The sequence below is a fragment of the Aptenodytes patagonicus genome, chromosome 1 (assembly GCF_965638725.1).
Source record: "Aptenodytes patagonicus chromosome 1, bAptPat1.pri.cur, whole genome shotgun sequence".
Lineage (NCBI taxonomy): Eukaryota > Metazoa > Chordata > Aves > Sphenisciformes > Spheniscidae > Aptenodytes > Aptenodytes patagonicus.
The window spans coordinates 53,355,762-53,382,262 of NC_134949.1; the positions used below are offsets into that span (position 1 = coordinate 53,355,762).

The following is a 26,501-nucleotide window of genomic DNA, read 5'->3' on the forward strand; positions in this document are numbered from 1 at the left end:
GAGAGTACCGTTGAGTGCCCCTAGAAAATGGACTAAGTAAGGGGTTGTAGTTTTACTGGGCTACAGTATACTCTCCCCACCGCTGAGTACTAAACCAAGGAGGCGAGGTTAGTAGTCTGCTTTAAATTTATGAAAAATACCTCACACTCTGCCTCATCTTTTCCACTGTAGAAAGAGCTTTGCCTCTGTCCTTAGACCACTGTAATTACAAAGCAACTCTAAAACTCGCATTTAATTTTTTAGTATAGCAGAGGTGTGTGCTTGAAAGGCAAATGAAGATTTGCAATACCTGTGCAAGAGATTATGGGGAATTACTGATCACTCACCTTATTTCTGAGGACAATACAGTGGGTGTGTAAACTTCAGATCCAGATTTTTTTTTTTTCCCAAGTAGACTTTCTCTGTGACTTAAACTTTTTCTCTCTTGCTTGTAGCAACAAAATTTCTGAAAGGATCATAATGCTTTGGACCTGCACTTCCTGGGAAGGAAGGGTGGGTGGTCTGCATATGTCTCTAGATAAATTAATGGTTCGGTAACATTTTTTGCATACTTGACTTCCCATGGAGACCATGAACAGGACTGTATACTCAGCTTTTCACTGGTAGATGTGTTCTAAGATTTGGAGGTTATTGATTTGGGGGTTGAAAGTGAAATCAACAGCTGTTTATCCTGGCTTATTTTCTGGTTACTGTTCCAAAGAGCAAGCATGCTCTTTTCATCCAGAAAGAACTCATTGCTGCGTCAAGACTTCTCTGATTAACCATGCAGCTGGAGCCTATTTTCCACTTCTCTTCACTTGTGTAGATAGTGTCCTACTGGCTCTCCAGTTCTGCCTCTCCAGATTTTTACTGGCTACTGACCACAAATGATGCATTCATAAAGTTGAAAACAAAATAAATAAAATTGCTATAGCCCATGACAGTTAATCCACTGGTAACTGTTAACCGCATCATATGGGCCGTAGCGAAAGGCGCTTAAGATAGATTTCTCACACAGCTCTATCAATGTTCTTTTGGTAGCCATGTCTATTGTGCCAAGTGCTCTCCTTGACGGCACTAACAAGAGCTTGCACACAAAAAAACCAACCCAGGATTGGTGGATTCAGTGAACATCCGGCTTTAATATACAAATGAGATATATTTATTACATAAATCCCAAACTCTTGTGGCGTATGTATGTGCATGTATATATATATATTTTCAGGTATGATACACAACGCATGCTTTAGCATGGCTGATCATTCCGGATGTTCTTTAATTTTTCTGTCTCCTTCAAATGCCATTTGGTTATTTTCAGGGGCTTGCTTAAGAATTGTGTGAAAGAGCCAAAGGGACACCGGTTGGTAAATAGTATCTGTGGATGCTTTCTAGGAAAACTTGTCTTTTGACAGGTTTATCCTTGCAGTCTGTCAGGTGGACTGGGAAGGGGTAAGAGAAAATTGGGAAGTAGGAATGGACCTCTACCAAAAAGAGGAAAACTTGATGAAACAGTATGTTTGAGGTTGACTGAGGGCAATGAAGCAAGCAGGGTACGGAAGACCAGCAACGTGAAGCAGGCCAAAAGATACAGAATGCTGAGTGAGGATGAGAACAGTGAGAGAGTGGAATGGTTGTATCTTCCATACAGTCAAGAGCCTAGTAGCTGCAAGATGTTCAGGTATGACCAACTAAAAAATTGAGAAGTTATAAGGGCCTTACTGTATGCTTATACTTCGTGATATAATTTCATTTATAGGGATTTTCTTAATTGCTGTACCTCTCCTAATTGGTTTTTATAGTCATTTTTATTCCTATTTAATGCACTTTTCCCCCTATCCTCTGCTAAACCCATTATCTTGTTACTTCAGTCTACTGCATTTTCAGATGTCTCAGATCTCTTAAACTCTTGCTAACCACAGAATAACCACAGAAATACTGCCAGTGGCTCCTATCAGTCTAACCTTTTGGGACCTAAGTAGCTTCTCTTTGCTAATTCTGCTGCTCACTGTAGTATTTTGTGGGCTAAGAAACAATGAATGAATAACACTGTTAGGATTCCTGAACAGATACCGTGACGCTGGGAGAAAGCCATCAGTAGGGCTAGTCAGTCTTTCAAAACACTGTCCCCATATAGAGTTCTGTGTTTTAAAGACATAACAGTGCTGCATGGTAATTATAATTTAAAATTATAAAGCCTCACAGAAAACCTTATACAAATTATTCCATCTAAATGTGTGACAAACTTTTTGCGAGGCATCGGCAATACTTCTGGGCGTTGCTTGCTTCACTGCATTTACCTCTTTAAATATTGACTATTTAAAAAAAAAGTGCAAAAGTTTACAAAAATCATAGAGTGAGTATATTGAGACAAATATTAAATTGCTACTGCAGTTTGACTAACTCTTGTTTAACTCTATCTGGAAACAACAATTTTGCTCCTTCCTTTGGAGCAGGAAAGGAAAGCTGAAGATCTGTCAGTCTTGGGTCCTGCTTCCTTCATGAAAGCAAACTCTAAAGGTAAGAACATTTTATGCTTTAACACTGTTTTATTGTAGAAAACAAGCAATTTATTAAATATAGCATCTGTCATCCTTCAGAAAGACAAATACATGCACAGAGACATGTTTTTTGCTCACATTATAGCTTGTCCCTTGAATTCAGTATGACTTTTTTTCTGTCCTTTTCAAAGGAAGAGGACAAATCTCTAGTTAAGTTTCGGTGTGCTTCTCAATGAAGCCTTTAAATATTGTCTGTCTTCTTAGTACTACACGTGATGGGGTTAACGCTCCTCGAACTAGTATTCTTTAGGCAGTGACATTTCACAGTGATCAGTTCATGTCTGAAATCTTGGTTATTTCATCTTTCATATCTTTGATCTCAGTTTGAACTCTTGTTAGATTGGCCAATTTCTCATTCAGTAAAGCAATTTCCTTCTCCCGTCGTAATACCTCCTCTACTAATCTTCCTATTCTCAGTGTTAGGTCATTTATTAATGGCTCCAAGATGGTAAAATCCTTTTTAAGTTTGTACATCTTGGGTTTTAAATCATTTGCAAATGTAACCGTCTTCAGAACTTTTGCTCTGTCACCTTCGAGATTCAAAAGTCTATCCGAATGCTTGTTAAAATCACTCCTTAACTCAGATAATGCTGTCTTAATTTGCTCAATTTTTCTTGCGTTACTGGATGCTAAGCTCTGTAGTTTTGTACTTCGGTCGATGCTACTGGTAAGCAGGTCACCTATATTTTTTACCGTTGTCTTTTCACCTTTTTCTACTTTATCTTCTAGTGTTTGCAAAGAATCTGTCAATGCAGTCATATCTGAGACTAGGCCTGAAATGCGCCTTATGTCAGTTTTTACTGTCGCGATCGTCAAAGTTACGTTTTTTGCTACAGAAGCTGCATTCTGTTCAACACTTGAAACTGCATGAAAAAGAGTTGTTAAATTCTTCTGCAGTTCTTCTTGTTTTTTAATTATGCTGCTAGACCATGTTTTCATTGTATAAATATCTTCCTGCACATGTTTAATGTGAGAAATCATTTGAAGGTCTTCCATCTGTTCCATTAAGTTCCAAGTCTTTTCACACTAGAGGGATACAAATAGAAATATTTGACAAGATTTCTAGTTTAACACCTCACATAAAAATTAAAGCTATATTCTAATGAAATATCTTACTATACTGATACTGAAATTGAGCACAAACCCTGTCTTTAGGAAATAAACTTCTGTTGCAACAGAACCAAAAATTTCAGTTTTTTCCTTTCAGTATACATAACAAATTCAAATGTTACTACTTTTTCTATTGTAACAAAAATTACAGGAAGGTGCTATATGACTTTCCAGCGTGACCTCTGAAAACACAAGTCATCAAATGCAATCTTCTTCTGATTTACAGAAATGTTTGTATTAAGCCTCTAACCTGCGTGATCCAGAAAGACACATGTAGAAAGATACTCAGAAACATTTTAGAAAGATGCCTACTTTAAAATTCTCTTATCCAAAAATCATGGACCATAATTAACTGATGCATTTTTATTTTGGTAATCATAATACATATTTTGAACACGGTGTTCACAGAAGAAAAAGCCAAAGGAATTAGGCATGGTTTAAATAGCCACCAAAATACTTCACAGGAAAAACATTACTTAAAACAGCCTGCCTCCATAAAAGCTACGTTAATGAGGGAACACTCATGCTACTGTTGGATTTCTGGTGGAATTTGCTAGTTTACTTTTTTTGGGGGGGTTTTAATGGTTGGTTCTTGGTTTTCAAATTTGAGAGGAAGAAAGGAAAATACCTAAGTGATACTATCCTGTTCAATCCCCAATAAGTCAGTGTAAAACTTGGAGAGAAAAAAAACACCAAATGGGCAAACTGAAACACATTCTAAGAGCCTATAATTAGTTTCATACTAATCCTTTTCTTGATGCTAGTAGTAAAAATATCACCAAAGAAACAAATATTTTTAACTTTTTGATAGTGTTGGTCATTCCTCACTAGCACTGTTCGCTTAAAAACAAAATACCAAAATTTAGGTCGTGGAGAGCTGTGCTGGTTTCCTAGGTAATGCCCTCTAAGGATGAGGATTTCCTGTTCAATCTCGTGTATGTTCAGCTTTCAATAGGGCTGAGGTTGATGAAAGACATTAAATTGGGGAGCATACCACTGGTAATTTAGCCACCTTTCCCCAAAAATATATGAAGTTAGAAACACACTGGAACATGCTTGTGAAAAGTATTTAAAAAACATTTCCGTATAGAATAGTATTTCTTAATGGAACACTACAGTATTTATTCTGTACCCTTTCTGGAAGAGCAATTTATTTTGAACTAGATCATGCACCAGGACAGGGCAATCCACTATAATATATTTTTATTGAATATGACTGTAAACAGATACAAATCTATACATAAGTAATAAATATATGAAAGACTTCATAACATTGAGAAATGCTGGTTAAATAGTCTCTTGAATGGGCAGCATTAACTGTTTAGTGAAGATTTCAGTAGAGTTCTAGATAAATGAATGTACAAAACCAGAATAATTTAACTTAAGCCTGATTAAGTCATAAGTGTGGTGGGTTCATACTGTCTACTAAGCAATCTCCTTTCCTGAGTTCAGAAATCAGGAATGGGAAATTATCAAGACATGAGTCTGTAGCCACAAATTTATGGTGGTCCCGAGACCCAGATTTCAATGAGCAGCTACCAGGCCTATTAGGTAGTACTACATCCTGTGCAAGTAGATCTATTAAGTCTATGGATAAATTAGATATTCCCTGGCCCCAAGTACGTATCTCCATAGCTTTCATTGATTACTTTTGTAGCTCTTGCTTCACCAAACTTTAGGAAACAATGTCAGTGACACTGTTAAGTTTTTTTCACTTTGAAATGCAAAGCAATACCAGACGTGTCATGTAATGCCTAACAGAGAACATTCTACAGAAGAAAAGGTAAAAACTTGTTTCTGTCAGCACCATAACAAACAAACGAAAAAACCCACCAAAAAAACCCCCAAACTAATACAGTGACTGATCACACCAAACTTGCAAATTAAATGATGGAAGAATCTAACAGGAATATCTGTGAAGAAGAACGTCAGTCTATATGTAGTCCAATGACGTCAATGGCACAACAAAACTATGCCAGTGATTTTAGAAAGTTTGAAAAGGCTGGAAATGAGGTCTAAGGAGGCTATTTGCATGGGATCAAAGAAATAAAAGATGACACCAGCTGCTGTGAAACCCCCTGCATATAAATACCAGTAGAAGGGAAGGTTCTTGGTAAGGGGTGCTTTACTAGTGTTTTCTGTAATGCTGTTGTATATAAGCTTCAGCTGTTAAAAATGTACTTTGGCTTTCCTGCACATAATAAAATATGTAGATCCCACTAACAACTCTGACATTAAGAAGTCTGTACTGTAAGCACAAAAACATTGTGGTATATAATACGTTAAAAGTGAGGTACATGTATATCTGCCTAGAAGTATGAACTTAATTGTTCATTGTGTTACAAGTCCATAGAATATAATACAAAAAGTGAAAATATAAAAAAGCAGTGAGAACTAAATATAAATTTTAATCTGTCATCTCCGGTTTTCATTTTTTTTCTTAAATCTAAATACTTTGCTTCAAATTCCATTTTAATAAAAACGATCTTTTAATAAATAAGCTGAAAATAATCCTAAATTTAAGAAATTACTCCTTGCTCCCTCCAACACAATATTTCTTGCTCTCTGTCCTCTTTATTACAAGTTTGCCTTTCAGGCTGATCCAATGCCTCTTTAAATTGATGACAGTATTTCAGCTATCCTTAACATATGTTGAGGTCACATTATTGTATTAAAAATTAAAGTGCTCTTTCATCAATGAAAACCCTAAGTCCAAATTCACTTATCCCCATTCTGGTCATTTTCTAAATTATAGCTTTCTGAAGTTATGTCTTTTACTTTCGAAGATACTTCTATGTCATGCACTACTTCTTCTAAAACCACTACTTCATTTTGCACTTTCAATATGCTGTCATTGTACTGCATGCCTTCAAGAACCTTTCGCATTGCCACTGTATCAGAAACAGTTTTCAACATATCATTCTCCACAGTATATAGCTGTGTTGTCAAGTCCTCTATCTTTTTCTCCATACTTAGCAATTCACTTGATAATCTAAGAATAGAGTGAATAGCATTTTCAATTGTTGGCAAATGGGTCTTGCACTCCTCAATTTTAGGTTCATAGTTCGCAAGTTTCTGATTCAGGTCCGTGTCCTTGGCTACCAAACTATTCTGTTGTTCTTCTAGCTTTTCAACTGCCTTTGCATTTAAGTCCAACTTTTGTTCAACTCTAGAGAACTCATCATCTTCTTGCCTTTTTAGTGTTTTAATATTTCTGGCTGTACTGTCTTCCAAATCTCTTACTTTTTCTGAAAGGGATTTAATTCTTTGGTCAACTTCATTAATTTGGGAAGTAACTTCTGTATGTATGAACTTCGCTTCAGATTTTAAACCACTAGTGTTTGTGTTCATTTCATCCAAGCTTCTTCTCCAGGAATCTGTAACATTTTGGAACTTCTCATTAATGCTCTGCATCTTTACAGAGAGAGTCTGTTCATTGTTCTGAATATCATTTATGATGTTATGAAGAGAAGATATTTCCTGCTCAAACTCAGTCATCACAGAGGTGGATGAGGCAGCTTCTTGTAGGATACTTTCAGAAGACTCAAGCTGCATTTATAACACAAAACAATGTCCATGTCTACTTAACAAAAGTAAGAATAGAAGACCACTTGCATTTATTTAACAGAGAATAAAGTCCCTTAGAAGCCACTTGTTACAAAGCTCCTAAATGATTTGTTTCCATATTTCATCTTTAAAATATTGTTGATTAAGCTAGCATGAAAAAGTCACAGAAAAGGGTATGTTTGTTGTTGAGTTTCTAGAGCATGCATGCAATTTTCTTTGTTGTCAATTCCTTATTTTCCATGGTGGGTTTGTTTGGTTTTTTTTGTAAAATATATCACACTACCTGAATGCCATGCAATATTTTGCAATCTGAAGTGTAGTATATAAATATCCAAATTACATCATGTATAAATGACATCATTATGAGATCAGTGCTAAAATGACATCACTGGCATAAGCCATGCTGTACTCCCATCATTATCTGTAAAATATAAGGGATAATTCGGCAGCCAGCCCAAGTTTTCTACTTGATAATGTCACACATAGATAAGAAAATAAAATAGCAATGAAAAATTTTTACTATCACTTCATTATGTCGTTCATATTATTAGAACAGATCTACTACATAAAAATGCCTACAAATTTTCTTCAAATCAATGTATATTAGACTTACACACAGAACAATACTGGTAGAATGAAGTATGTGCGTAATTGTAAGTTTTTAAAAATAGTTTAGTGTCTAAAAAATAATACTGAGATACAACCACTATATTCACATACTCGAACAATGGTATGGATTGACACGTTTAGTCACATGAAATATTCTCCAAAGGCCTATTCACAGGCAAGTAGAATACATTATGAAAATTTATTTTAAAACAGTCAGTTAAATTTTACTAAATGACAACAAAGTAAAACAATGGCACATGTTCACCAGAGATTATCCAATTAAGATGTTAATGATTACCTTTTCAGAAATTAAGTTAACTTTATTTTCCATGTCCAGGAATTTTTCAGCTTCTTGCTGTAAGAAATTGTACTTTTTTTCCATATCAGCAAATTGACCTGACTGCTGAAATAGGAACCTACAAATTGCAAGTAAATAAATAGTAAACATAATGAGATAATTAGCATATATTAAGTGTTCTGGGACCTGATTCACAGCAATCTGTTACGGCAGGGATTTGTGTTCACAGAATTTGCTAGATCAATACATGAAAGAAAAAAAAAATCAGGATTTAATGAAGTTGCTCTGTCTTCATACTGGAGTTATCTTCCAACAGAGCTGGAAAAATAAGGAAACATCCATAGATGTGCTTTGTTTTTACATTGTATGCCATTCAAACAGGAAAAATGTCTGATAAGACTGCTGACATAGGGAAGCCATTATATGCTTGTAATGCATTGCCTTACGATATATTTTATGGATAAAGTATTTAACCAGTGGAAATAAAACACACAAAAAAATTGTACTTTCTTGCAAAGCATCACAAAATCATGCGTAGAAGCCTTTGGATTTAGAAAGGCTGGTCAACTCTAATGTTGTTTAATTGTAACCATTCAAGAACATATGGTGCATTGTGGCAAAGCTTGTATAGCTACTGTTGTGATGATGCTAGCTTTGTGAACAAACAGTGGAGATGTCAATCCTGTACTTTATATACATTCTAGATTCATTTACTGTGAACTTGGGAGCTTTCTGAACTGTAAGCACTTTATACAGTTAAAAAGGAAATGAGACAACCAAGCAAGAACCCTAAATTTTGCTGGATGTTTATTAATCCTAAAACAAGGTTTATTGTAGACTAAGCAGGGGTCCTCCCAGTAGTAAGAACAATTTTATCTAGAACAGAGTTTATTTAAAATACTTGTGCTTTCATAAATTGATATTTATTAGTATATTGCATAGCAATTAGAAGTTTCAAAAGATCTATAATAGTCTATACAGATTAAGTCAGGCAATAAAAACTAAAATGCTAGCTATAGATAGATACATGCAAATCAGAGAGAAACATATACATAAAACAGTAAGCGGAAGCATCACTAATCGTTTTATTCTACTATGTCGTTCTGTTTCTCAAAGATTTAGATAATGAAATCTGGGTGATGTTAAAATAAGAACAAATTTTACCTCAATTTTCAGATTGATGTCTGGAGTGTAATAATCCAGACTAATTTCTTGCACTAGAGTTCTGAGAATTTCATCGTATCATTTCTGCAAGAAGCTCAGTTTCTGATGGAACTAAGGTACTGATGCTGCTAAGATATTCTAAAACATCTTTTACAAAGATATTTGACCTTTACTTGAAGACTCCACATAATGAACAATTTACCACACTGCTGAGCAAATTATTTACAGAAAACTCTACTTCACTTCTACTGTTGATTTATTTATTACCTGCCAAATGAGCCTTGTTGTACTTATTGTCAGATTAAATTGCTCTTCACAGTTAGATGTAGTCTCCAAAGCAGGTATTTACAATTCATGAGCAAGGCACCTTTTAAAGTTTCAACATGATAGAACAGATCGAGCTTCTATAATCCCTCACTATATGCCAATGTTTCCACACGTGTGAGTACTGCTATTCTTTTCTTGATCCTTCTAGCTTTAACAAGTTTCTACAGTCACTTAACCCAAACACTATATTCAAGCGTAACTAATCATATTGCCCGTGACTGAATACAGTATAGACTACAAAAGAAAATATTAAAATCCACTTTAGAGGCTTACCTACCAGGTCAGCACCAAGCAAACAGCGAGGGAAATTATGCTCAAGCTGGTCCTTGAGTCCATCCAAAAGGAACTCCGATCATTGCTGGTCCCGGGACTTGGCAGCTTCCCACAATTACTGTGCTTCTCAACCTTTTGTGAACTTTCACTGGTCTTGGATGAAGAAATACCTTTTTTCCTCTGCTTAACTTCAGACATTTTGTGTTTTTAATAAGCAGAAGCAAAGGAGAGAGCTAGGGGGAAAAAAAAAACCACAACAAACACAAACGAAAAAGGACTAGTTATTTCTAAGCATCCCCAAATATAACCTTTTGCCCTTTAGTTACAGAAATACACGCCCAAAAATGTTTCCTTCAGTGTTTACTATGTTTTCTAGTTATGTGAACTTTTGTAAAGTATCATAATACTTTCATAAGACTTTGTGAAAATTTGTTTACTATAGAGCACTGCTTTCGTATTTTCTCAAACTGAACTGACTTTTCAAACTTTAGCTAATTTCACCTTCCCAGAAATATTTCATCTGTTGTATAATAGGTCATTTTGAAGATATATTTAAAATCACAAGGACTTGAAAGCATGATATTTCTTTTTATAATTGATTACTGTCACAATTTCATCAGCAATTTCACTATCCTGTTTTACTGGTAGATTTATTTTTAAAAAATTATTACCTATTCCACATTAAAGGGGAAAATTAATTTTCTCTTTTTTAAAAATGGGATTGCAGATCAAGATTTAATTTAGAAATAGTTCTGTTGTAATGATTTCATGTCATCTGTAAAGCCACAGACATCAGTTAATAGAAAGCCATTAATAGAAAAATACAGAAGATTAATGAAATAATGCATCTAGGTAAAAGAAAAAGCTGTAATTTCCTCTTTGCTAAAATTTGCCAAATAGACTCAGGCAATATGACTCTCCGGTTTTGAAGACTACAAAAGCTCATATTCTAACCAAGCGGAAGTACAGAGTGGAATTTTTAAGCCTAAAATTTTCCACCATACTCCTCAAAATAGACCAGATCCTTGACGGATTCAGTTTAGCACAATTTGAGACAAAAATGTTGTGCTTCTTTCTGGATTCATTTTGCAGTATTGCTGCTTAGTCACATGTCAAAAATATTAATATTTAAATATTTGAGATACTTACATAGTCACATACATGCATAAAAGGCATTGTTTAAAATCTAAATCTGTCACGAGCATGAAGCTTAGAGCTGCTTGTGAGTCACAGTATTAGGAAGCATGCTCTGAGTCTGAAGCACGTAGGAAAAAAACACTCAAAAAAAAAAAGGCAAAAATGCTATTTTGTAACTTTTAAAACACCTTTATGATTGAGAGCGTATATTATGAAGTTAAAATTAAAAAAATTGGCCTGAATGGTAGGGAAATGGTTTAATACAGGAACAACGACTCAGCTTTAACACGGACAACTTCGGAGCGCAACGCCGCGCAGTACAGAGGAACGAGCTGCAGCCCCCCACAGAGACCCTCCCGAGCCTCCCACGCCCTTCCTCGCCCCCGGGACAGCCCTGCCTGCGCTCGGCCCGGGGCACCGAAAGTGACCGACCGCCCCCTCCCCTCCGGGGCACTTCCACACCCCCTCCGCCCTCGGGGCTCCCAGGAAACTCCCCCAGCCCAGGAGCCCCCCGCCCGCCCTCGGAGCAGGCCTGCGGGACGCCACCCGGTCCTGGCGACACCCTTTCTCCCGCGGCCCCGTCGCTCCGCTCCAGCGGCCGCCCGCGGTGCCGCCGAGCCCCAGCGCTTCGGGCCGCCTTTCCCCCTCCCTCGGCAGCCCGGCACCCCTTCCAGCTGCTGCCACGCTCCTCCGCCGGGCCACCCTCCGTACCCTCGGCGCTTCCTCCGGCCTCAGCTGCAAGGCGGAGGGGGCGGGGAGGGCTGTTACCACGTTTACACGCCCCGGAGCCCCACCTCTGGCCCGGGCCAGCGCCTAGCGCCTCGCCCGCTGCAGCCGTTGGCAGCCGCTGCCGCTCCCTCAGCTCGCCGCGCGCCACGTCAGGCGCGCTGCCGCCGCTCCGCCGAGGCAGCCGAGCCTCCGCGGCTCTGCGCCGGCGCGGGAGTGCCGGGCTTTGTTCCGCGCGGGGCAGGCGGGGGCCGGGCTGCTGCCGGCCAACGGGGAGGGCAGCGGGCCGGGCCGGCCCTTCTCCCACCCCCGGGCCCGGAAGGAGGAAGTGCTCGCGGTGCGCTGCTTCCCCAGTGAGGGGTAGCGACTTCTCCTCGGGGCGAGGCGAGAACTTGTTGCCGGCGGCTCCTGACGGCCCCGCGCTGCCCGCCAGGTGAGCGGCCGTGGCGGAGACGGGGGCAGGGGACGAGGAAGGGCCGTGCCCGGGCGGTTTCGCCGCGGCTCCCCTGAGGCTGACTCCAGCCCGGGGCTCCGGAGCCCTCCGCAGCGGAGGCGGCTTGCATCCCCCGCCTTGGGGGGAAAGTTGCGGTGGTGGCCGGGCAGACCCCCCCGGCCCGGCGGGGTGGGGGTCGGCGGCGGGCGCCTGGTCTGAGCCCTCCGGTTTCTGTTTCGTTTTCCCTGCAGCTGGTAACGGCGGCTCCGGTGAGGCGTGTCTGGGTGTGAGGTAATCCTTTGTTTTGTGTGTTTGGGGCTTGTTTTCCTTTTGCAGTTGCTTTACCTGTGTAGTAGCGTTATTATTTATTTATTATTTTTAACGTGGACGGTTTTCCACTGGGAGTAGCAAAGAGCTTTCACGTCCCCTTCGTAAGCGGTGCGGTGGGGTAAAGGTAGGATAGAAGACTTTCCTAACCACGTAATTTTCAGTGAAAACAGGAAATTCTGTCAGTGCGGTGGAAGAGGCACTCCATCGCGGGCTTATCCAAAGGCAGCTGTTCTGCATCTGCCTGGCTCCTGAAGGAGGTGAAGGAAAAGGTGAACACTTCTGCAGGCAGCTGCAGAGTTGCTCTGTGAAGGAGCTTGCAATCTTTGGTTGTTGCGCAGGAGTGTGATCAGGGAGATCGTTTTGATCATTAGGGGGTCTCAGGGGCAGCTGATCAGTACTGAAAAGCCTTTGCATGGTAGACAACAGTTTTCACCTTATATCATCTTCAGGCAATTTTTTTTTTATGGCAGAGGAAGAATGAAAATTTATAGTTGTGTATCAGATGCTGACAAAGGAAGGTATAGCTCAGTCATTGGCTCTGTTGGGTGCTCCATCTTCCATTGTGTGTCGAGATCCAAGTGTACTTGTATGGAGTCCTGGAGTTGGAGACAAAATTGAGTTTATCTCATCGGATTTGGTACACAGGGAGTTTATTTTCTGTTGTAATTCTGTCCAGTGCTCTCAGCCACAAGATGAGCCCTCTTTCGCATCCTGTTGTCCCAATCACATGATCCAAGGGTTTCAAAAATTTGAGGGGTGTACTGGGAGGGGAGAAAACTTTTCACAGAGACATTTAGCAAGTTCCTAGTATGTGAGAAGCTTGTACAGACTGTGATTCTTTAGTTCTGCAAGTGTTCATAAGCAGAAATTAATAGAAATGTGGAAAAGACTCAGATTTTTTTTTTCCCTCCACAAATCAGCGGTACATATCTGCTTTTTTAATGAAAACTTCCAATCACGTAGTGAGCACAAGAGTTTTACTATGAGTCTAATTAGTTGTTAGAGTTTGAAATTCTTTTTATACCTGCTTTATATGCCTCCAAGTGGAGGAGTCAGAGAAATACTGTAGTCAGATTAATTGCAATAATGCTCAGCTGGATGTTTTTATTAAACATAATAGCATATGGCATCTAAATAATATTTAAAAATACTATGCATATTCACAGTAGCTTGTGTGCTATTAATATGCCTTTTTTTACTCTGTTGAAAAGGAATGATATTAGATTTTCCCAGTGTTTTCTTGATGATGCTGTACCGTCCAGCCAAGCTGGACTAGTGGGTCATAAACAGTGTAATTAAATTCATATAACAATAGTATGAAAGTCTCTTTATCAAGACAGAAAGAAAAAAAAACCCAAACAAAAAAGACACCTAAATTTTTTAGCTTTCTGCAGTTTGTAGTATGAACTTGCCTGAAACTTCACTGTATTTTGCACTAATGCAGCTGCTCTGCTACTTTTTCTGACTTTAAAACCAAAATTCATAAGCCATTTTAAAACTCTTTTCCTTGTACTTGTAAGTTATGTTCTGATTCTGCCTTGACTTTTTTTTTTTTTTAAACGCTGAAGAAATATGGATGTGAAGAGTAGAAATTACTTACTTATGAATCGCCAAGCACTGGAAAAAGATATCAAGACCTCTTATATTATGGATCGCATGATTTCTGATGAAGTACTGACGTTACAGGAGGAGGAGAAAGTGAAACAACAGGTAGAATTGTCTCACTGTTTTTTATCTTCCTAGTCTGCTCGCATGTTTTATCTTTCTTTTTAATAATAATACTTTCTGTCTATCTCATTCCTGGATTCAGCAAATTCTTAAGCATATGCCTAGCATGCAGTTTTTATCACACTTCATAAGGTTGAGTTAAGAGCTTGGTTAAGTTGAAGGCTATTTCATAGTTGAAGGCTATAAACACAGTCTATGATTGACAGTCATAGATTAGATAATTTCTAAGGTCTCTTAGTTTTTTATAACATCTCTTTTAATGTTTTTTCTAGAATACACAGAAGGAGCGAGCAGCTATGCTAATAAACATTATTCTTACAAAAGATAATAATTCATATAGATCCTTTTATAATGCACTACTTCATGAAGGGTACAGAGATCTTGCTGCGCTTCTTCAGGATGGCATCCCTGCCATCTCCTCTGGTAATAGAAAGAGTTCAATGGATGGAATGACTTCGTACGGTCAGTATAACTTGAGCAATCCCTGTGCTTGAAAGTAAAGAGAAATTGTATTTTTTATTCCTTGCTAAGTGACTATCTATAATAGCTGTTCCAATGGAAAAGGAGTAGTTGGTGCATTCACTTGTTTTGGTAGTGTAGTAGTCAGTATTTCTGTATTTCATGTATTTAATATGGCAGGAGAGTTACAACAATTATGACTTTTGTAGGTCATCTTGAAAATGTTCATATTTAGTAATGTTTATTTTAAAAGACAGGAAACCTGAAGCTCTCACAGATTTCTCTAAATTGTAACGTTTTTGTTGTATGTGAAAGAAAGACTCTTGTTTGTATATATTAAAGAAGTTGAATCTAACATAAAAAGTTGTAGCCTCCAAAATTCTGACATTTCTCTTGAACAGTGATCTGTAATCTCTCAGCCTACATTCTAATAGCTGATCTAGGTTGCTTAATTCTCTCCACCAGATCTTTCAGTTACCCTACAGAGTTCCTAACTTTTACATACATTGTCATCAGTATCATTTTTGATTGACATGAAATAAACTGGTAGTTTCTAATGGGCAATACCTTCTAACTGCATATGACTAAATGCCATGTTTACTGTCACTCTACATTTTAAGAAATGTCCTAGACACGTGGAATTTTGATTACTTGACTAAGATTTCCTAAAGCTTATCAGTATAATATGGCACTGCATATGGCCACTTTGTGGCCAGCAGTGAACAGATAAAGCGCATATTTCCTTTCCTGCTATGCTTTACCTGCTCTATTGCAAGTCGTGCTATCTTAGCTTAAATCAAAGGAAGTCTTGCTTGGACCACAGTGCTGTGCGGTTAGCATGCTGTGTAAGGCTTTTATTTTGTGGTTTTCTTTTCTGCTGCATCCAATGGGGCAGTAACTTCTGGCTGAGAAAGTGACTTGGCAGTTGGGTATAGTAATGTTGAGCTCCTGTGTTTGTTTGTTTGCCACAGTTTCTACTGGAGCTGTAAATTATCTTTTCACTTCTAGGAATTGATGTAACTAGCTTGCAGATAATGTAGTTATTAATTGGGACACTATTTTAGGTGGGAAGCTAGTTACCTGTTAAGTAATTTATTTCCAAAAAGCCATCTTTTTTCAGTATTTGGTATTGTGAGCCCAGTAGTTTTTAGAGCATTTGTATGGGACACAAGTTTGGGGGGGGAGCCCACTAGTTATTTGGGGTGGGGACTTGTTTGGTTTGAAGAGGCATCACGTTTAGAAATTACTTTTTATTTTCACATTTCTTGTTTTTAACTTTAGTTAAGACAATTCTCTGCGAAGGAGGCGTACCACAGAGACCGGTTGTGTTTGTCACTCGGCCAAAACTGGTAGATGCTATTAAACAGAAACTGTGCTGCTTGGGAAGCGATCCAGGCTGGGTCACAGTTTATGGAATGGCAGGTTGTGGGAAGACTGTTTTAACAGCAGAAGCTTTAAGGGATCATCAGCTCTTGGAAGGTACTCTTAGAAAAACATCTATATTTTTATAAAAATCACTACAGGTATACGCATATTGGACATACGTGGCCAAGTATCTTATGTCATCTTGAAAGTAATTTAGGATTTAGGTTTCTAAATTCCTTAGGTGCTTCTGAAATATTTGCTTGCAACTTACAGCTTTCATAACCATTTAGTGCTCTAGGACCACTAAATATCTTACTAATTTACGGGAAAAGATTCTGAATAGCTTTTCACTTTGGAATCTGCTTCGGTTTATGAAAGTAGATACATCCTTAATTAACTTGAAATTGTTACTTCTGTTAGTGCAAAATAATAATATTTAGTTTATATTTCTTTTGGTCATTTCTTGTTAAATGCTCAGACTCTTCCCCTTGCTATGTGAGTTTAAAAAAATCTTGCTCTAACTTTTGCATGTATTATAATAAAGGCAGGCATTTGTGGAGTGATTTACACTAGTATCACTTTAGCTTAAAGCAGACCATAAATGAAACCATTTAATTATTTCCCCCCCCTCCCCACATAAGACACTTGGAGGCGAAAGTGGGACTTAGGCATTAGAAAACATGATGTAGGGATAGAAACTACAGCATCCTCTGCTGCAGCTGACGCTTCTAGATGCCTTCTTGTTCACTGTTTTGGGATAATTTTCACATTCCAGCCTCTGAACTCCTGCAGTAGTACAGGGTGAAAAAAGTAAGTGCCAAGTCAGACTAGCAGGAAGATGGACGCAGAAGGGGTTGTCGAGGGACAGGCAGGAAGGCACATAGAGGGGAGGGACGACAGCATCAGTGGCAGTATGAATTCTCTGTGGGAACTTGCCCTACAGAGCCTGTTCCTTTAAAAATAAAAAAAAAATAGTGGTCTTGTAGAACCATCCTTCTGTGTTAATGGTAGAGTTGCAAGGTTGACTTGCAATAGACTTTAAAGTTTCATATTTATTTGAAATTGAGTTATTGATTGCTATTGTAAGCTGCTATTAAATATTTCTGATTTAAAATGTATGGCATAATATTGCTTTTCTTGTTAGATTACTTTCCAGGAGGAGTTCACTGGGTCTCTGTGGGAAAACAGGACAAAGCAGGGCTCCTAATAAAACTTCAGAATCTCTGGAGTAGATTAGAAAATGACTCTACTATTTCACAAAGGCCACCACTTAACATTGAGGAGGCTAAAGATCGTCTTCGTTTGCTGATGCTACGCAAATATCCCAGGTGATGTCAGTAAAATGAAACACTGTTCTTTTAACTGATAAAACTTCGCAGAGTAACTTTGGTCTAATCGGCTACGGTGTCTGTGTTGTGGTTATATGTCTCTGTGGTGTGTTTGTGTTGGTTTGTTTGGTTTTTTTTAAACCAACTTCCTAACTCTTCCACTTTTTGCTTTCCCTTTTCCTGTTTTACTGTAGATAATTGGGAAGTGTTATTCAAGGTGAAGTTAACAATACTTCTAGAATTTTGATTCTTGTGTAGGGATTCCTGGTAAAATTTTCTAAATTACTGACTTGCATATGATAAAAGAATAAATAAGTTCAGATAAGTGTACCAAAGCTGAAGGGTAAACAGTTGCTAGAGGCAGGTGTGTAATATACATAGTATAACTCTGTCCCTGTTTAGTTGGGGTTTTTTAATGGAGTAACTTAAGGGACACGTTGTAGGCTTATCCTGGATATGAATATATTTAGTAGGCTAGTAAGGCTTCTGCTAACAAAATATGTTAACCATCTGTGCAGGAGTCATATTCGCTTGAAAAATTATTAGTTGTTGAAGGTTGGGAACAAACAGCTGGAAATAAGAATTGCTCTAACTTTCAGTGTTCTCATTGTGTACGTAGAATGCTTCACTGATGTGTGAGGATCATACAGCAGTAAAAGGATGTGTATCACTGCAGAAAAATTTTCCTTTCCGGAACAGGTGATGTCTTTTTAAAGTGTTTGGTCTAGAGTTATCAAAGTGAAAGCAGGTTTTCGTGATATGATCAATTATCGCCAAGAAACCAATTGCTTTCAAACTTCAGGAAAAGTGACTTGATTTAATCAAGCAGCATCTCAGTCACTGCATGGCTTTTTTCATCTTTGAGCAATAGTTTTTGTTATTTGTTGAGGATTTCATTACTCTCTGGTAAAATCTGTACTAAACTAAACAAGCCTGCACCTGAGCGAGATATCTCAGGAATAATACTCCAACCTTGTGATCTTTATAGATGACATAGAGTAGAGGAATACTGGCATTTTTGTACGGCGTGGTGGTGGGGGAAATCTTTCTTGCAAAGAAAAGATTTGAAAAACACTGCCAGGTCCTTCACAAGAAATCTCATTTTTTGTGGAAGTCTTATATGAAAAGTGCAAACAAAACACTTTCAACTGAAATTGCAGGTTTCCCTGAAGTATGTTGAGTGGTTGTCTTCATTGACACAATTCTTGTTATTTTTTGTTCATTAACAAAACTCTTCAATACAGAAGAATTTGGATGTTTAATTCATGCACAACCTTACAGTCTCTTCTGAGTAGAAGGGAGAACTGTGTGCTATTTTCTTTTAAGATGTATCCCTATGGCATCATGAACTGTTCCAGAAGTTGGCAGCTACTGTATAGCCAAGTAACATGACAACCTAACATGGTTAATATACTGTGCTATGCTATATTGTTTGTAGTGCGCAAAGTGAGTAATTTAAGAGGTACTACTTGTGTTTTGTCAAAAGAGCACCTGTATGCCGAGGAAACTAAGGGGAAAAGAGAAAATACCAGCTTTGGAAACAATTAGGCACTTGGTTTTATTTGAGGGCATTTCAATGCCAGCTGTGGCAGTGTCTTCCTTATAGACTGCCAGATATCTCATGTAGGATGCTGTTGACCTGGCAATGTTCATTAATCTGTTTCAAGATAAAGTAACAGATGTTAGATAGGAGCATTGCAGAGAATGACTGCATCTCAAGGAAAGGGACAAGAATTTATTGTAAAACTTTACTAGTCTGACTGCTTTTCATCATTTCAAAACCATATTAACATGATCACACTGTTCATCTTAGTCCTGTTTATCCTTTCCCTTCTCCTCCTCTATCCTAAATGCTTTGAGCATATTGCCAAAATTGACTGTAAAGGTAGGAACTTTGTATCTTTGAAAATTCTGTAAGTTTAAGAAAATTGACAGTTGGATAAAGAAGAGAAATCCAAGTAGGTGCCTTCAGTGGCGAAAAGGAGTACACAGAATGAATTGAAGGGAAACGTACTTTGTTGTCTTGCTAATTGGCCAGCTTGAATACATGAGCTGGGAACAGGCTACAACCTGTGCTGCATCCTGCCCACTTAGGTATATGTGAGAATGTTGTAAGAACAAACTGAAAGTCTTGCCAATGATGGGTTATCTGGGAAATCATAGTGGGCGTGGGATGAGGTAGAGGGGAATGTACTGGAGAGTGAGGTTCATATGGTGCAAGTGTATTGGAAACCAAGCTTCGCAAATTCTGCAGCTTGTGGAGCTTGTTCTGTACTGGAATTCTCTTTGGTGACAAAAAGTCATTTCAGCTATTTTTGGATTCAGATAGTCAACCCAGTACATTTCTTGGGCATAAAGTATTAGTCAAAGGATTCCAATTGTGAATCCAGCACATTTCTTGGGATTAAAGTATTAGTCAAATGAAAACTTTCAGAGCAAAATGGCATAATGTATTTTGTTGGATTATAGTTGAAGAAATTGAAGCTATGATATTCTTTAAAGTAAGAAATTTCAGATTTGAATCTCCTGTGATTGTTATCACAGTGTTTTGGGCTTTTTTCTTTGGTTGGTTGGTTTTTTTAGTAGTCCTAATTAGTATTAAGATTTGTTGGTGTGGTTGGAGAAGAAAGTCACTGGTACCAAAAGATTGGGAGGACTTTGAAGTTCTCAGATTAATTAAAAACATAAAAGCAGGTTGTAATTCATACTGTCCAACATATTTTCAAATGTGAAAGTACCACAAAATTAATTATTTATGGCTATGATAGTATTCTTGTAAACGTTCTGATTTATCAAAGGAGTGTTAACAGAGGAATTGTATAAAAATGAAATATGGGTATCCAATACTTATATGCAACTTTGAAAATGTGGTATAATGTGTATGCACTTGTTTATGAAGGATAAAATCCTTATTTTAGGCATTGATAGCATAAGTGTCATTTAGCTGAAGAAAAATGCGGGAAGTCTTGGCATGCTTCAGTGGGAATTGATTAGTGTAGCTGAAAACGCTATCCCTTTAAAAAAAAGGCAGTAAATGTAAACAATCTACAGGATTGGGTTTCAATAACTTACTTTCCTCCACAAAACACACAGAATGCAAACAACTCGTATTTCTTTTCATAAATCTACTTGCCAGCCAATCTTTTTGTCTTCTTGCTCCCTTGGAACCAACCTATTAAAAACAGTTTTCAGTAACTTGTTTGTCAGATATAGGCAGGTGTAGGGAAGTCTACTATACATTATTCTGGTGAGATTCCATGTAGTAACCTACAAATGTGACTAGCCATAGGATTTGAATAGGTAGTCACTATAAAATGTTGTTTATGTAAAAAAAGCCTCATCATCCAAGACAATTCCTTCACAAGAGGATTAGTCTCATACAGCTTTCCAAAGACACAAGAACAAAACTGAAAACTCTCCAGTCAAAAGGAAACTGAAATGGTTTCTCCCACAAAGCTTATCACTAGCCTGTGTCAAGCAGAGTTGTTATCTAGTCCTATACAACTTTTTTCTTCATTTATGGTATCTGATGACATGAAAAACAGAATAAATATTTCTGTTTTTTCTGGCATCTACTAATGGAAATATTGCTCAAAACTTAATTGTTTACACTTCAATTGTAGCTATACAGCAGTAAATGTTAAAAACTTATTTTTTTAGGTACTTGCGTTCAGCTTTCTTGCACAGTATTTAATGCCCTCTTAAGATATTTTACATATTAATATAAAAATTATGCAGTGATACGTTGTAAATTCTGAAAATGTTCTTTCATTATTAAAATGAAATACTGTATCTTAGCATTAATAGTTGATCTGAAATCTGCAATATTTCTTCTTGCACTAGATCTCTTTTGATCCTGGATGACATTTGGGATTCCTGGGTATTAAAAGCATTTGATAATCAATGTCAGGTTCTTATCACCAGCAGGGACAGGAGTGTAACAGATGCTGTGGCTGGTAAGGAACAGTTTCCTCTCCTGCACCACAGATTGTGTGTGTATATGTATGCAATTTGTTTTTGTGAACTTTTAAAAGAACTTGATAGTATCTATGTCTATTAACTTGTGCACAAGTGGCAAAGTTTTAGAATTCTGCTCTGTAAGACTTTATGCTCTTCATGAAATAGATGTTATATGTTATCCTGAAAGTTACATGTCTACACTGAAGAGTGCAATGATTCTCAACAGGATAAATTAACCTGTGTGACACCGCTGCTGTTAGACTGATCATCTCTACGCTATTAAGCAGTCACTGCTACGACATGCCCATAATGCATTTGTAATTATTAGGTTATAGTCTAATTTTTTTGTCTCTCTAATGCAAACTTGATTCTGATAAGTAGAATTTATACTCTTCTTAGTACTAAGCATATAAAATGCTACGCATAAAATCATGAGCCAGGTCCTTTGCTCCAGATTCTGCTTCAAAAATACTCTCAATTTCCATAGGATTTTTTACATTCTTTTAAATTTTTTCCATGTTTCTATGTCTAGGCAATAAATATGAGGTTCATGTGGAAAGTGGACTAGCACATGAGAAAGGACTGGAGATTTTATCCCTGTTTGTGAATATGAAAATATCAGAACTGCCAGAACAAGCTAACTGCCTTGTAAGGGAATGCAAAGGTATACTTGCTGCTCTTTAACATACCATTTATCACCGAATGTATTTTTTTTTTTCTTCTAGGTTTTGACCTAGAAAGAGGAGGGAACATTCTTTAATACTGTATGCCTTAAGTAAAACACAAGTGTTTGTTAAATGCTTTTTGTTTTTTTTTTTTAAACTAAATAAGTGTCTCATGTTGATTTTTGAGTAGTTTTCTTCAGTGTATCTTCCCCCTGCCCCCCTATTACACTTAAATTTGGTGAGTTTGCAGATGTTTACATGGATGACATGTTTTGTTTGTCTGTTCTCCACACCTCAAGAATTTAATCAATGTATTGGGAAAATTACCTGGTTTATTCAACCACTTGACTAAACTATTGGATTGTGTTCCTTGAAAACCTCTAACATTAAATTAATCTTTTCCTTCAGGTTCTCCTCTTGTGATATCCTTGATAGGTGCATTATTACGGGACTTCCCTAGTCGTTGGGAATACTATCTCAAACAGCTGCAGAATAAGCAGTTTAAAAGAATAAGAAAATCTTCTTCTTATGATTATGAAGCCCTTGATGAAGCAATGTCCATAAGTGTTGAGCAACTGAATGACAATTATAAAGACTACTACAAAGACCTCTCTATCCTCCCAAAAGATGTTAAAGTACCTACTAAGGTAATAACAGCAATGCAGAAATCTCATAGTTTTTAGTGAGATACAAACAATAACTTTGAAGAATTCATAAAAGTTATAACTGTTGTGTATAACTTATGCTGCATGTAACTTAATAGTAATTGCTAGATTGGGTAGGTCAGGTCCATTATTGTATCATCACTTTTATGGCCAGTAGTGAAACTAAAAAATTGTAACTGAATAAATGTATTCATGTTAGTTTAATATGCATTCCGTATATAGTTCTTTAATTAGATTGTAATTGAGCTCTCTGAAGGCTTAAAAACTGTTATGTGAAATTTGTCTCCTTTAAGAAAAAGATACGATCACCATAAATCAGCCCAAGTAGACAAAAGATGGGATAACTTATATTATCTGTCCTATAGTTTGGTATGGAAGAATTGGTAACTTACTGAATTTATTACCATTTGTAATATGTGTATATTTGTTAGCATGTATTTTGTTGTCAGTTAATTGGTAGCCTTTTATGATATTTATACAAGTCATATTACCCCTTAGTTCTGATTCTTTTTTGTCTTAATGTGCTTTTTTAGGTTCTCTGTATTCTTTGGGATATGGAAACTGAAGAAGTTGAAGATATACTACAGGAATTTGTTAACAAATCGCTATTGTTCTGTGATCGTAATGGGAAGTCATTCCATTATTATTTACATGATCTTCAACTTGACTTCCTTACAGAGAAGAATCGCAACCAGCTTCAGGTATGGCATTGACTAATATACTTTTAATTTTACTCTCCAAAGCTGGGCATTCTTCAGAAAATACTCCTCTGTTAAATAGTATCCAGAGTAGCTTCATAAAATAGGTCCACAATGCTGTTAAAGTTAATGCTGACTAATTAAAAACATTTATTTTCAACTTGAAACTGTGGAGTGATTTTCATGATGGTTCCATTTGGAGCTGAAAAACTAAACTGAGAGAAGACTGTATCCATTATGTCTCTGTCAAAGACATTTCCAGCAGGAGATGGAATGTTTCACCAATGATTCCAAAGGCATCAAGACCCTACCAGAATAGGAAGTTTCTTCTTTAATACAGAGGAGTGCTTTTTACTCCTTTTTTTCAATTTAAGGCAATACTTGGAGGGAGAAGACCTGTAAGTTGGGCCCAATAAATTTATCAGTTCTGAAGGACCGGGCAGAAAGAGTAGATAGGAAGAAAAGGCAAGTTTTTAGACTTGCTTTAGATCTACCTATGTAAGGGTCTTTTTTTGTTGGCTACCCACATTTAATGTGAAGAGTGATTTGATAGCTGTTCTCAACCTAAGAAGGAAGGTTAACAGCTTGCTTTTCTGTCTTTTAATATCCAGAGAATATTTCTGGGGAAGTTTTAAGCAATAAATTAGGTTAAGTGTGCAGTTTTGGAAGGTAAGCTTTTCTTATTTAATTTGTTGACATACAATGATTGAGAAATAATAATGATAATTAATAATAATATTCTTCAATACTATATAAAATATAATATTGTTAATAATTATAATTCCTCAAAACTGAAACCAGTCCATACCTTGGTATAGTATTAACTGAAAGTGTGTTTTGATTCACATTGCAGGAGCTACATAAAAACATAGTAAATCAATACAAGAAATATTACAAACTTAATACGCCTGTTCCATCTCAAGAGGATTGCATGTACTGGTATAACTTTCTAGCTTACCACATGGCTGGTGCCAACATGCAGAAGGTGAGTTCTGATTAGTGTCCTCCATTTCCCTTCTCGATCCGCCCTTACCCCTGCCTTTCCCCAGGCTTTTTCCCACTTGAACTTCTCTTCTCCCAGGCTTTTGTGCAGATAGGTAAACACTCAACATAGAGTCCTTTAGGGACTCCACTGATAATCACTGTTATGAAAACTACTTTATTTCTATCCTTTGTGTCTTGTCTTTTCAACCAGTTCTTGAGAAGTTTTCTTATTTTGTATCATAATAGCTTGTGTTTTTTCTTTTCCTTTTGAAGAAGTTTTTGATAAGAAATCTTCTCTAAACTTTTTTGAAAACCCAGGCTCACTTTATTGTATGATAATACAGGTAAGTTGATTTCTTCAGAGAATTTGGTTGGATTAGTTACTTTTTTCTACAGAAGTCTTGTTAGTTTTTCCCTCTTATGTCATACTGATTTATGTGTAAAAGTTCATTCTCTGTATTACCAGATTTCAACAGCCATAAAAAAATCTAGTAAGAGTTAGATGGGCAAACCTCTTGTTCCCAGGATTGCCTTGGCACCTTTAAAAAATTGCTGTCATTTTTGCCACCTACTGTTCTTTAGGTACTGAGCTAGTATAAGATGCAAATCATGCAGCAAGATTAATACTGCAGTAGTTTCACTTGAACGTCTTTAGAATTCTTGCCTTGAATAGCATTTGGTCCTGGCTGCTAATTGCTTTATTTCACATGTACTCAAACCTTTTCAGTTGAACCTCTTTTGAGATGGTTCATCTGACTCATCGTACAAAATACACTTTGTGTATTTATATCTTATAGGAACCTTCATAATTAATGTGGGCTACAAATCTATGGTCTTTTGGATCATACTTATTTCATTATCTCAATCCCTTTAATTTCAACGTATTGAAAAAATGTTTTTATTATTAGCCTTTCTACATTTTATAGAATTAGCTTCTCAGAATTCTTTAGCCTGTCTCATTATGACTGTATGCTTCCAGAGTTTAGATGCTTTATATTACTTATTTCTCATTATTTAGACATGATTTCTGTTTGTTGGAAGGCTAATAAAGATAGGAGGTATTCTTTTTCTTTGTTTAACCATGTAATCTTTTAATCCTTGTGGTATTTACTGATTTTAAATTGGAATGTACTTTGAGCCTGTGCAGTGTTGTCTCTAAGCAGTTTTTCTGATCCTAGCAAGTATGTTTTTTTTAAGAAGAAGAGCTTTTTTAAGTACGTTAATAGCAAGAGGCAGTCTAAAGAAAACATTGGACCGATACTTGTTGAAGATGGCCACCTGTCTAACAGGGATGAAGAAAAAGCAGAGGCATTCAATGCTTTTTTTTGCCTCAGTCTTTAATAATACCGATGGACCTTGGGCTGCCCGGTCCCCTGAGTCAGAGGACCACGAGTGTGGGAACTGTGGACACTGAAATTGTAAGGGACCAGCTGTATCAGCTAAATGTTCACAAGTTCATGGGGCCTAATGGGATTCATCCCAGAGTACTGAAGGAGCTAGTGGATGTTATGGCAGGACCCCTCTCGATCATCTACCAAAGGTCTTGGGAGTCTGGGGAGGTCCCTGCTGACTGGAAACTAGCCAATGTTATTACAATTTACAAGAAGGGTGTGAGGGAAGACCCAGGGAACTACAGACCTGTTAGTCTAACCTCAGTTCCTGGAAAAATTATGGAGAAGGTTATAGTGGGTACTACTGAAAGTCATTTAAAGAATAATGCAATCATCAGGCACAGTCAACATGGGGTCCCAAAGGGCAAGTCCCATTTAACTAATTTGATACCCTTCCATGATAAGTTCACCCGCCTAGTGGATGAAGGGAAGGCGGCGGATGTAGTTTTTCTGGATTTTAGTAAGGCTTTTGATACTGTCCCTCACAGCATCCTTCTGGACAAGTTGTCCAACTGTGAGATGAGCAGGTACATGGTGCGCAGGGTGAAGAACTGGCTGAACAGCAGGGCTCAAGGGGTTGTAGCAAAGGGGGCTACATCTGGCTGGTGACCAGTCACAAGCGGTGTTCCTCAGGGTTCAATTCTAGGGCCAGTTCTGTTCAATATATTTATCAACGATTTGGATACAGGAGTTGAATGCACCATTAGCAAGTTTGCTGATGATACCAAACTGGGAGATGCTGTCAAC

General features: G+C 37.5%; 2 protein-coding genes across 7 annotated transcripts in view; one reads left to right on the top strand and one right to left on the bottom strand.

Moving 5' to 3' along the window:
• Positions 1–2,200: 2,200 nt before the first annotated feature.
• On the bottom strand, positions 2,201–11,883 carry IKBIP (IKBKB interacting protein). 4 transcript variants are annotated; one of them, XM_076335198.1, is made up of 4 exons: positions 11,817–11,883; positions 9,890–10,118; positions 8,122–8,239; positions 2,201–3,563 (listed from the first exon to the last, which is right to left on the bottom strand). In XM_076335198.1, exons 2-4 carry the CDS (start codon positions 10,081–10,083, stop codon positions 2,808–2,810), a joined length of 1,068 nt encoding a protein of 355 aa, XP_076191313.1. In that variant the 5' UTR covers positions 10,084–10,118; positions 11,817–11,883; the 3' UTR covers positions 2,201–2,807. The 4 variants fall into 4 exon arrangements, with proteins under 4 accessions (XP_076191313.1, XP_076191294.1, XP_076191304.1 ...); XM_076335179.1 differs by lacking the exon at positions 2,201–3,563 and adding an exon at positions 3,917–7,196; XM_076335189.1 differs by lacking the exons at positions 2,201–3,563; positions 11,817–11,883 and adding exons at positions 3,917–7,196; positions 11,734–11,761.
• Positions 11,884–12,135: 252 nt separating this feature from the next.
• Positions 12,136–26,501, top strand: part of APAF1 (apoptotic peptidase activating factor 1) — a 42,627-nt gene continuing 28,261 nt past the window's right edge. For 2 of the 3 annotated variants that reach the window (XM_076335242.1, XM_076335258.1), the window contains exons 1-11: positions 12,136–12,181; positions 12,433–12,472; positions 14,080–14,221; positions 14,512–14,701; positions 15,980–16,177; positions 17,208–17,391; positions 21,235–21,347; positions 21,884–22,015; positions 22,425–22,663; positions 23,215–23,382; positions 24,233–24,364. In XM_076335242.1, coding sequence (XP_076191357.1) covers positions 14,084–14,221; positions 14,512–14,701; positions 15,980–16,177; positions 17,208–17,391; positions 21,235–21,347; positions 21,884–22,015; positions 22,425–22,663; positions 23,215–23,382; positions 24,233–24,364 — 1,494 coding nt within the window. In that variant the 5' untranslated portion in view covers positions 12,136–12,181; positions 12,433–12,472; positions 14,080–14,083. The remainder of the gene's footprint in view (positions 12,182–12,432; positions 12,473–14,079; positions 14,222–14,511; positions 14,702–15,979; positions 16,178–17,207; positions 17,392–21,234; positions 21,348–21,883; positions 22,016–22,424; positions 22,664–23,214; positions 23,383–24,232; positions 24,365–26,501) is intronic. The other variant, XM_076335250.1, reaches the window with a different exon arrangement.

What these genes read in the sequence shown, in the direction of transcription:
- IKBIP (XM_076335179.1), bottom strand. Translation starts at nt 10,083, where the DNA reads ATGTCTGAAGTTAAGCAGAGGAAAAAAGGTATTTCTTCATCCAAGACC. An exon ending in GTTTGCTTGGTGCTGACCTG is followed by an intron (nt 8,240 to 9,889) that starts GTAGGTAAGCCT and finishes TGCAATTTGTAG; the next exon opens with GTTCCTATTTCAGCAGTCAG. An exon ending in TTAACTTAATTTCTGAAAAG is followed by an intron (nt 7,197 to 8,121) that starts GTAATCATTAAC and finishes TTATAAATGCAG; the next exon opens with CTTGAGTCTTCTGAAAGTAT.